Here is a 12334-nt window from a genome sequence, read left to right as displayed (position 1 = left end):
TACATATGCATGTATAGATATAGATGTAGATATGTTATATAACATTACCTGACTCTTCATTTGAAGTACCAAAAATAGCATTATAAGATCTTCGAACTCTTAAAGTTATGCAACCATTTTCATGTAGGCAAAATAAGCCATCACGCTGAAAGCAGGGGATTACCTATAGGAGATTTAACATTTATTTCTCAAAACAGATTAACTTAGCTTTTTAGACACTATGATATTTATTATAAAAACAACTGAACAGAACTCTGCACATAGAAACAGAAAAACCCAAGTTCAAATTCTGTCTCAGATATTTGCTGGCCACACAAGCAAGTCACATAGCCTGTTTGCCTCAGTTTCTCCAATGGTAAAATAGAGATAACAGAAGTATCTAATTACCAGAATTGCTATGAAGATAAAATGAGATATTTGTAAAGAACTTATCAAACTTTAAAATTACTACATAAATATTTTATCATTAGTTATTTTTTATACTAAATGGATCAACCAAAAAAAGAAAAAAGTTCAAGTTTTTAATATATATTTAAAATTAATATAAGGCACATATATATGTAAATATTCCTGTTCTTCAGTAAGGGAAATTTACAATGTAATAATGCCTTCCATTATCAAAATTTCTCATTGAACCATGCTTAGCAGATAAACTTTAGGAAATCACTTGAGGTGCACAGAGGTTAAATGGTTTGTCCAGGGTCTAAAACAATAAGTATGAGAGACTATACATGAAAGCAAAAACTTTCTAAATTCATGTGTTTAATTAATACCACTTAAATTACTCAATGTTCCCAGATAGGTTATTTCAAGGGCAACATAAAGTCATTAAGAATTTTAGAGAATAAGAAAGATAAAGTAACATACTTACTATATTAAAATTCAACAATCAAATGTAACCAGAAGAAAAATAATGTGAGAGAAAAGTTCAGTGTTTAGAATCTAGAAAACCTGGGCATATCACTTGTCTCTGACACTTATCAGATTTATGGTTCAAGTCAAATCATTAAAAACTTAATATGCTCAATTCCCTAGGAATTCTCTACTAAGTTATATATGAATGACAGAAATTTGACAGAAATTCCCCAACTAATGAGATCACATTTTTCACATTCATGTATCATTTGCAGTACATAATGTGAGTAACCAAAGAATGTATAATGAATTAAAAATTATAGCTAATGTCATTTGTCACAAAATACACATTTTTAAATCTCTTAAATATTAATTTAATATAAATAGAAAGAACTGAATAATGGATAATGACCAAGCTTGGCCCTGGAAAATTAAGAAATCACAACTGTATCCTCTTTGCAGAAAGCGGATTATGGGTTAGGATATTGCCTAATCTGTCTGATGAGTTAATGGTTTTTCTGAATTTCCTCCTTTTAAGATCTTTTTTTACAAAGACTATTGGAATATAGAGTTCCAATATATCTCTGTACCTCTAGTCTCTCGTCATACCAATCCATCCATTTGCTGAAATGATTTCTGAAGCACAGTAGGTCTGATTATGTCACCTTTCTATTCCATAGCTCACAGCACCCAATTACTTTAAGGATTAAGCATAAATGCCTGTTTGAAGAAGTAGGTCTCTACAACCTGGCACCTTCCTACAACTTTCCTATTTACTCATTCAATAATCAAGCTAGAATAGCTTGCTGGCTATTTCTCTTGCGTAACACTCCACCTCCTTCCTCATTTCTTTGCAGTGACTGCCCCATTCCTACATTCTTTCTCCACCTCTTGCATCCATGAACTTTCCTGGTTTTCTAGAAAATTCAGCTTAAATACCACTTTCCTCAAAAGGCTTTATCCCAGTCCTTTTGTGATTACCTTCCATGGACTCAATATATATTTGTACATGTCAATTTATTTATGTGTTTCATCCCAATAACAACATGAACTTCTGCCTCTTCCGGGCAGCAGGGACTATTATTTACCTTTGTTTATATACCCAGTACTAGTATAGGGCCTGAATAGTAAGTATTTAACAATCTTTCTTTGATTGACCAATTTACAAAAGTCTGTGGCAGGCTGGGCAGAAGGGAAGAGAAGAGAATTCTATTAAGAAAAGAAAATATAAAAAAATAGATATTTTTATAAGATTATAAAATTAAAAATATTTATTTAAAAAATTTTAAAGATTAAAAATACTGGTTTCATGTAAAGCTATGGAAAATAAATTGCAAACTAGAATGGATACCTGTAGAAATGGTACTCCTGTTCTTTCTATTGCAATTACACCAACTGTCTGGTTCACTTCAAGGTCAAGAATTAGAATTTCTCGTGGATAAAGCAACAACATGTGATTCCTTTTGGAAGGTAGGTATGACAACTGAAGACAATCATTGAGAGTCACAGATTCAGCACTAAAAAACAAAACATACATACTGAACATATTACCATATCCCAAAGGTTTAATTTAAAACTAATAAACCCTTTAAAATGTAATTTCAGGTTCCTGTCACATAAACCATATAAACCATGAATTACAGATTGTACTTCCTGAAATGGACAGTATGGGTCTGCATCCAATGCTACAAAAGTAACAGCATACCAGAAAATCAAATTAATCACTGATGTATTATATTTCACGACAGGGTATGCCTTTCTGTATTTCTATGAGGCACTACTATTTAACAAGTTTAAAAGTACCATAATATTGTAAGATAACAAATATAAGAAAAAGTATATAATAATGGCATTCACAAAGTTCAGTTTTGTACTATTTTATAATTTGACAAATGAGCCAAGCTGCTATAATACATGCATGTGTACACACATTCTCTCTCATTCTCTCTCTCTCTCTCTCTCTCTCTCTCTCTCTCTCTCTCTCTCACACACACACACACACACACACACACACACACACACACACATTTTCCTGTTAGAGATACCATACTAAATATATAAAATAAGATATCCTGAAATGGATATTAGGCAGTCACTAGACTTGGTTATTAGTTTAGACTTGATATCACCACTAAGCACTATGTTGAGTAAATCACTTTACTTTTGCCATTGCCTTCAACTGTAAAAGATTTGTACAAAATGATGAGTTGGTTTCAAAAAAAATTTTTTAATTTTGCTATTTCTGTCCTAATACTAATGACCACATGAAGACTATGAAATGCAATTAAAGGCTCTCTAAACCACAAGATGGCACCTTAATCAATGGTAACAAAAATTTTTCAATAATTTTATACCATCTTTAAATGAAATGTTATATTGTAATATTACAATGTAAAGTGTCATAGTATTTGCTTTTAATAAAATCATTTCTGCAAAATTCAATGTTAACATTCATCATTTAATTTGAGTTAACTAGAGTAAGATATTTCAAGTTTGTAATATGAACTAAATTTGGAAATTTCTGGAACACTCAAGACTTTTATAGTTAGAAAGCTCATTATTTCTCATTCTACAGATAAGAAAAAGAAAGGATAGAATAGTTATACCAAGATAACCCCAGTTAAATAGTGATTGGTATAATATAAAATAAAAATAAAATAAAAAATATTAACAAAAAAAGTTTTGATTTCTAATCTAGAGACCTTTCTACTTCACCATGCTACTTTATACAGTTCTAGAGTCTATGAAACACCTTACCAGTAAGTAAAAACTACATGCCCCATTTACTATGTAGGTAAGAAAAGTTCAATGATGTAATTATCCTACCAAACAAACCTTTATTAAACACACACTCAATGCCACCACTGTGCCTGCTGCTGGGGATAGAGTCTTAAATGAAACAGTCCCACAACATCCCAAAATAAATCAAAGGAAAAAGTACATAAAGCTGTATAACACAGGAAAAAAAAAACAAGTATGAAAAGTAGAAGGTAATTTTCACGTTTGAAGTGAACTGTGTGCAAATGCAAGGCTAAGAGGGAAAGATGAAGAGATAATGTGATTGTATAGTGGGGGCCAGAATGTGAGAAAGCCCTACGAGACTACAGGTAAGGTAAACTACCTTGAATGAACATCAACAACTAAAGCAGCTCTAAATATCCCACGGGAAAACTTGCATGTGGCCCAGGGCCATCTGTGGCACTCTGCCTTCCTTGTTCTGTTTCTCTATGCCCTACTCATCCCTACAGAGCAGGTGCAGGGATACATTCTTGTCCTGCTGTTGCTCAGGTCAGCTGATCCCATGAAAAAGCTGCTAAACTTCACCAATAAACCCTAACAAAACTATACATATTTCCCCCACACAAGAAGACTGCCTTTCCTTCTTTGATATCTCAGTATTCTTTTGCAGAACCTGCATCTTTTAGAATTCAGGCATGAAGGACAGTCAGTGAATCCCAGAGATAATAATAAGAAGCTAGCTTGGATTGTGTGAAAGGGAATCATATAAAATAAAGAAGGAAAAGAAGGTGGAGCTAGGTTATTAAGGATTTCCAGATACCAGATGAATTGTATTTGATCCAAAAGGTAGCAAGAAGTCAACTTCCAGATACATGATTATTTATCTCTACATAATGCCCCTGAAAAGTCTTCAGATATTTCCTTCCATTTCTTCTAAATCAAAACATATAAGGTAAGAGGGTGAAATCATGGAATAAACGGATCCCTCAGAATTCACTATAATACATTTTAATGTCTGATGCTTCATCTGCTTCATGAATAAGACATTTTAAACTCTTGTGTCATCACTAAAACATGTCCTCGATAAAGTTACAAATAAATAAGAAATAAGAAAACGATAAGAAAAATTCCCTTGTTAATTTGACATTAAAAAAAAATGAGAATGGGAATTGAAAAAAAGGAAGAAAATCAATATTCACTCAGGAAAAAAACGACAACTTCTGAATGTATCTTAATACTAAATAAACACAGAACTTACCTAGGTTTTTCTTGAGTGATTAATATTTTCACTTTATTGAGAGCCTTCTTGGCACCTGTGGCTGCAGCTGCCTTGTTATGAGCCGGGCTCGAATGTGGACTGGATATGTAAACTTTTTTCCCTGAGCTGGCAGGAGCTTTGGATGGAGAGAAGTCTGAGATGAATACAATCCCCTCACTGGTGAGTACTGCATTAGGAAAAGGAAAATGGTCAGTAAGGTTAACCAGTTTTATCAGAGCTTTATTCCAGTATCATGCTAAATTTAATTAGACAAGTCTATTAGTACTTCATATTTCAGAGCAAAAGTATCACCTAATTAAAGAGGTATAGGTGATTTGTTACAAAATTCATCAGAGGCCAATGTAATCAGCTCTAATAAAACTATTCTTCATATTAAAAAAATATTACAGGGTTACTGAAAGAATAAAGACTTCCCTGGTTTCCTAATCCCCCTCCCTTAATCATATGTGGACTATTTTTTCCTCCTCTCATTTATAGATCTCTTAGAACTTCTCTCACCTCTTAATTCCTAACAATGCCTGTTGTTTTCTATAGACTGGACCAGATTATAAACTCTGTGAGGGCAGGGCTCTTTATATGCTTCTGAGAAATATGCATAGAACTTCTGAGAAGTAGCAGAGCATAGAGTATGTTCTAAGTAATGTCTTGCTGAATTTGAATTAGTACTAAACAAGTAGTGTTTTAGTAAATTAGTACGGCACATTGATTTTCATAATTTCCTCAATACATTTCCCAACTGAAAATAAAGTGATATTTTAGAATGCAAGCTCCCATGCAGAAGATAATTTACACTTTATATATTTCACACAAAGACTAAGACTAACAATTTGGTGTTGTGATAATAAATTAATGAACTTAAGTCTAAATGTATATGCTTTGCATTTGAAAGCAGCATTTTTGTTCCTTAGTCTCTATTTTTTTTAAAAGGCAAATAGGACAAATAGAAAATAAACAAATATTGTTCAATACTGCCTTAATATTTCAAAAAAATAAAATAACATAATGAGTATTACATTTGGTAGTTAAAGTTTTCAGGTTAAAAAAATCCCTAGTCAGTAGTTAAGCACAAAATTAAGTTCAATTTCTAAAGGACAATTAACAGTAACAAAGTCTATACGAAAAGCACTACTCAAAATCTGAAAAATTTAAGTCAACCCATGTACTGATTCACAGATCCCAAGATAAACACCAATTTAATAGCTTATAATGTTACATTCCAAGTCTTCCAAATTCAGTGGGAAATATTCTATATGGCTATATTTTCAGCAAAACTTAATCATAGGCATCTTAGATCAACACTTAAAGTAATGAGCACCATTAAAGTATAGGAGAAAATTATTTGGGTTTATACTTTCTTACATATGATTGTTTAACAACTCAAAGCTAGGAATGTAAATGGGAAGGATAAAAGTTGCAGGAATTCAATTTAAATACAGCTATTAAGACCAAATGAAACCACTGACTCAGCTCTTCCTAAGCCATGAAAAATGAACTTAATTAAGTCTAAATTGGAAATACTGGCATAAACACTATCTTCAGTTGATAAATTACTGTGTTTTTTTTTTCCTTTGGGTATTTTATTTCTAACACAAATTTTCAACACAGTGTCACTGTGGCCCAATTTTTTTTTTTATCAGCAATTATTAAAATACTGCATATCAGCACTGTATTTTAAATATCAAAACCCAGGAGTTATATGGAAAAAAAATTGAAACTAAAAAACCATAGTAATATACTTTAAGAGTCCTTTAAAGTATGGCCATAGACATACATCCCCTGTCCACTTCACTCCCCCTAATTTGTTACTGTCATTTTAAGAGTAACATCAGAATTTTGAGAGCAATATTTTATAAAAAATATTTTTCTCAATTCTTTGAGACAAATAAATAAAACTCACAAGTTAAATGTGAAGGATCAAAGGGGTCGAAGGAAAAAGAAAGTATGTTTTCTGCATAACTCTTCTTCCAAAGTTTGGTGCCAGTATCTGCATTCCATAATACAATGTAGTTGGGTGGATGAATAGCAAGCAGCAAATCTCGGGAAGCATCCTGATTCCATAACCACTGCATGTCTATAGACATCACAAAGGAGAACAATGTCTGAATAAATAACATTTAAATTATTTTGAGAAGTATGACAGCACAGGGGACAAAGAACTGGCCTTGAAGAGGAAATCCAGGTTCAAGCCCTACCTCTGACTAATAGTGGTTATGTGACCTGGAACAAACCATTAACATTCTTGGTTCCCAAGGAAACACTGAAAGACTATTTGTTATAAAGCAGGAGCTGGTTTGTATCCATGGAAGGAGTTTCCTAAATCAGTGAAATAATAGGTTCAAGCCCCCAAAAGGATTATTTTTCTAATCTGTCTTTATAATCTGGTTTTACATAAAATCTTTATGCTCTTCCTAAGAATAAAATGTCAAATCTATTAGAATTTTGAAATGTAAAGTTAACTTGTAATAAACAGAAATTCATACTAAGGAAGGCTTAATGTCATCCAAATTTAACATGTCAAGACTTTGATAAGTTGTTGCCAATACCCTCCTGGTATAGTACAGCCATCTAATTTTTTTTCTCCCTACAGCAATTTGAGGACGTGTTCTCTCTCTCTTTGCAAAACAAACTTTTACAGGAAAACCAGTTAAAAATCATGAACTGAATAAATGCTCTTATTTTCCTAAATTAACCTGATAATAGCATACAGTTAACTCTTTCCTATCCCCTATTAAAGAAAGGAAGTAATGGTGGATGATTCAAATCAGCAAATAATTCCAACTCGTTTGAAATTTATTTCAAAATAGGATGCTATACAAGATAACTAAAAATAAATGCCTAATGATTAGGGACTCCTAGTAATGGAACATTACTGTGTTCTAAGAAATCATGAATACAATTAATACATAGATACACTTACAAAAACTGATGTAAAGAAAAGTTAGTCAGGAAAACAAACACAATGACTACAATAATGTAAATGGAAAGAAAGTTCATGATAAAACAATTCACATTTTATGATCAAAAATTCTATTATGAGAGAAATGTATATGCAACAAGCACAAACTTTTCTTACCTACCCTGAATAGGTTTGTTGTGTTCTTGTATTTCACATCGAGCAACACCAGTTGCCACATCCCAAACAATGATCTTCCCATTGATGTCAGCAGAAGCTAAGCGCAAAGAATATGGGGAACCAATATTATGGTGATAATTTTCTTTTGCCCATTTAACCTAGTGACAAGAACAAATCAAATTAGTATCACAATTATATTCTGGATTAAACACAATATTTACTGAAAAATTCACCGTTAAAAATAATTTTATATTGTAAAATAATTACTAAAGATGAACACAAAGATGGAGTCTATCTTTAAAGAAATATACTTTTATTATTGACAGCACTTTATTATTTTACTCAAAAGCTAAAATCCTCAAGAGAAATAGTGAAATGTACATAGCAATAAATCAAGGTGACGTTTACTCAAATTCAAGTAAACATTCAAATATACCAATTAAATCAGACTATAACATCTAAATTAATTGAAAGCCACTTGAGTTAATCAGAATTTCTTTCTGAATTTATTTTAGGAGAAAAAAAATAAAAAGCAAAACTACTGGCAAGGCACATAAAAAACATAAACAGCAGTTTTCTGTTCCCTAAAAACTTGTCCTCCCACTATCCATTCAATATTGGGGGGAAAAAATCCAAGTTGCGGCCAAGTTTGTTTACTTGCTTGTTCCCCTGCATGACATTCTATCTCCCACTTCTATCTCTTTTCATAGGATCTTGGTCCCCTATGCCTAGAATATTCTCTGGATTCTTTTCTATATCTTAGAATTTCTAGCTCTCTTCCAGGTTCAACTTAATTACCACTCTTTTCTGCTTCCTACCTCAAATTACTTTGCATTTATTTAGTGTATAACCTGCATTTATCTATGAACATAATGTAGGCCCTGAACCTAGCAGAATACAAACCCTTTGAAGACAAGGGCTGTCAGTTTTGTATTTGTTTCCTTTAACACATAGTGTACTGTCTGAAATATACCAGATACTTATTTATTGAATGCCTGTTATTTGACTGATTCAGCATATATAGATAGCTATGACCCTGAGTGAACAACAAATGTTAAATTAAACTCAGTAATTCAAACAACTGCTTAATTTGTTAACACTTTTAGAGGGAAATTGTGTGTTAATGTTACAAAGATTTCAACCAAAATGATTTAAATGTAAGTCTTAATGGATCAAATGTTCAGAGATCTAGAAAAATAGGTTAGTACATAATGTTTATTTCTCCAGAGTAAAATCTTGGGTGCCTGAAATCAGTCTACTTATCAGAACAAGGGTTTATAAATTTTAAAATGTTAAAGTATTATAGATATACTACGCACTGGACAATAATAAACCAAGTACTGTGGTCTCAAACTCATCTTTCATCCAGATAATCTTTTCAAATCAGTATCTTCTATTACTTTCCTGCACCATTAAAGACTAACTTCTAATTTTTAATTACTTTTGGAATTAAAATATGTGTTGCCATGAAACAGTGTTACTATGCTAATGATATATTGGGGAAAAGGGTTGGAGGGGCAAGATGCAAAAACAGTTGAGGAATCAGCAATTGTTGCCTTCAATCATCGTTGAAACAGCATGGAGTCTAACTCATTAAGGACTGTCATTTCACTCAACCTAGGTTAACATTAAATCAATTACACACTTTGAAAGATGGGATGTCCCACAAGTGGGTCTAATATGAATTCAATCAAACAGGTTAATATTGAACACAGGCTGATAAGGGAATAGTGACAAAAATTCCATAATACAATGTAGTTGGGTGGATGAATAGCAAGCAGCAAATCTGGGGAAGCATCCCGATTCCATAACCACTGCATGTCTATAGACATCACATAGGAGAAAAATTCAAGGAACATGCTATGTACTGAAATCATCTTCAAGTTTGACTTACCTTGACAACATTAGCTTTATGCCTTTCTAAAACTTGAAGAGTCTGGGCAGTATTAGAATCAATTACAAGCACAAGGGAATGACATCCATAAGCAATTAAACCTTGCCAGCCCCTAACAAAGAAAGGAAAAAAATAAATAAATGGAGCTCATTGAGCACAGCTGCCATATTTGTGTTTTTTTTTTTTTTTTTTTTTGGTACCTCCAGAGCTTAGCACAGTTTTTTTTTTCTTTCTTTTTTTTAAATTTAATAGCCTTTTATTTACAGGATATATGCATGGGTAACTTTACAGCATTAACAATTGCCAAACCTCTTGTTCCAATTTTTCACCTCTTACCCCCCCACCCCCTCCCCCAGATGGCAGGATGACCAGTAGATGTTAAGTACATTAAAAAATAAATTAGATACACAATAAGTTTTTAATAATAAGCACAGTTTTTAATACATAGGAAAGACTTTATAATGCTTGCTACCTAACAACTTCTAAGCTTACTAGAATTATATAGTTTAAATAAAAACAAGCATAACAGGAAACAGAAGAGCGAAGCTAAGCACCCTAAAAATCGTAAGTAAAATGCAAGTTTCTCCTAGCTTTAACTCTATCCGACACCATTTAAAATAGAATAAAAATTGACCACTCCTGGGTCAACCTAAACTCAATTAAAAATATGTAACAAGAATGTATAGTCTGCTATCTGCCCCGGATGTCCTAATCATGTGCAGGTGTTAAGAACAACCAATACAGGAATCTGAAAGAGGTCTTACTCTTCTGCACAATGTACAATGTTTCTAGGACGAGTAACTGTGTCAATTTGTTTCAGTTATTAAAAAAAAAACGTCTTGCTAAGGACAAACGTCACCAGGTGCGTATGTCAGCAGACACTTCGCTTTCACAACAAGCGGGAGAATGCCCATCGGCCTCCGTTTAGGACCCTCGCGTCGGGCTCTCCGGGATCGCACTTGGGGAGGAAGGGGGTCCTTTGACCATTCTCGGAATCCCTAACACAAGGCGGCGCTTAAAGGCTTGTTCAATTTCTCGGGGCCTCAGTTTCTTTATCTGTAAAATACAGGGCCGGACTAGAGGCGGCCCTTTTCAGTTACAAACACGCGATCCCTTGGAACTGGCCGCGGCTTTGTGGGGAGAAACCCCGCATTTGGGGGCAGGGCCGTGCAGGGCCGTGCAGGGCAGGGGCTTGTCTGCCTGCCTCCGTTTCCCACACTGCTGAATGGTGAGCGCGCACCTCCCGGAGCGGTGTGGGGGCGCAAAGGGGGACAGCCGAGGCGCGGCAGTAGGAGCGCGTTCTGGTCCCCGAGGGGGAGGACCGGGGGCCCACGCCCCCCCCGCCCCCCTCGGGTTCAGGCCCCCGCCCCGCCTCCCGGCCCGGCCCGCTCCGCTCCGCTCCTCCCTTACCAGTCCACGGCCGCCTTGTTGTGGGCGTTGAGGGCCCCGGTGAGCGTCCGCGCCGACAGTTTGACGTTCACCGTGTAGGGCAGCATCTCCCGGGCCCGGCCTCCGAGCCAGGCTTCGGCGAGACCAGGGGCAGCGGCGGCGCAGCAGCGGCTCCGAGGGCCCCGGCAACCAGGAAGCGAGCGGCGGAAGCGCCGGGCTCTGTCCGCCCTCCGTCCGCTGCCGACAAAAGTCCGGGCGCTCCCCGAGCTAGGGGCGCGCAGTTCCGCCGAGCCCCGTAAAGCGGCTCGGCCTCCAACTACAGAGAAGGGCGAGGGAAGCGCTCCCGTTTGGGGCGGGATCACCACAGCTCTCACGCCGGGGGGCAAGGGAGTGGTCATCTGTGACCGCTGTCCGGGCGCTGAGCTCTGGGTTCGAGTTCTGCCTCTGACTGGGCAATTCTTGTAAATTCTCCGGTCTTTCGGTCACTTTTCCTCCCCTAAAAGGAGGGAGTTTATTGACCCCATTGCCTAATCGCTGCGCACCCCGCCCCCACCTCGGGCCCTGGACGTTTAGACTCCAGCCCTGTGCATCTTGGAGAGCCCACCATGCTGAGGGTCTAAGGAGCACGGAGCAGCACCCACGGGACCCTGCATGTCCCCCATTTTCTGAGCTGGGAGCCCTCAGTTACGGAGCGACTTGACTAGTCAAACATCTAAGAAGTATCGGACAAGATTTGAATCTAAGTCTTCCCGACTTTAAGTCGGGTTTAAAGATTAATCCAGGGAAGGCCCTGGATTTAAATCCTAGTTTTGCCCATTGCTGCCTGGATGACAAGTCTCTTTCTGAGTGCAAATCCACCCTCAGACACTGACCAGCTCTGCGACCGTGGCCTAGACCCTTAAAACTGGATCCAGATAATCTTTTCAAATCAGTATCTTCTATTACTTAACTGCACCATTAAAGACTAACTTCTAATTTTTAATTACTTTTGGAATTAAAATATGTGTTGCCATGAAACAGTGTTACTATGCTAATGATATATTGGGGAAAAGGGTTGGAGGGGCAAGATGCAAAAACAGTTGAGGAATCAGCAATTGTTGCCTTC

The 12334-nt window shown here is 36.0% G+C and overlaps 1 protein-coding gene across 1 annotated transcript in view; it reads right to left on the bottom strand.

The window, feature by feature from the left end:
* The window catches only part of WDR11 (WD repeat domain 11), a 68734-nt gene extending 57151 nt beyond the window's left edge, over window positions 1–11583 (bottom strand). The window contains exons 1-7 of the mRNA XM_003755316.4: window positions 11251–11583; window positions 9841–9952; window positions 7951–8104; window positions 6771–6944; window positions 4853–5039; window positions 2207–2372; window positions 49–163 (exon numbers count right to left, since the gene is read on the bottom strand). Coding sequence (XP_003755364.3) covers window positions 49–163; window positions 2207–2372; window positions 4853–5039; window positions 6771–6944; window positions 7951–8104; window positions 9841–9952; window positions 11251–11336 — 994 coding nt within the window. The 5' untranslated portion in view covers window positions 11337–11583. The remainder of the gene's footprint in view (window positions 1–48; window positions 164–2206; window positions 2373–4852; window positions 5040–6770; window positions 6945–7950; window positions 8105–9840; window positions 9953–11250) is intronic.
* Window positions 11584–12334: the final 751 nt, after the last annotated feature.

The sequence above is a fragment of the Sarcophilus harrisii genome, chromosome 2, assembly GCF_902635505.1.
Source record: "Sarcophilus harrisii chromosome 2, mSarHar1.11, whole genome shotgun sequence".
NCBI classification, from domain to species: Eukaryota; Metazoa; Chordata; class Mammalia; order Dasyuromorphia; family Dasyuridae; genus Sarcophilus; species Sarcophilus harrisii.
This window is presented reverse-complemented; position numbering and strand designations above follow the sequence as displayed.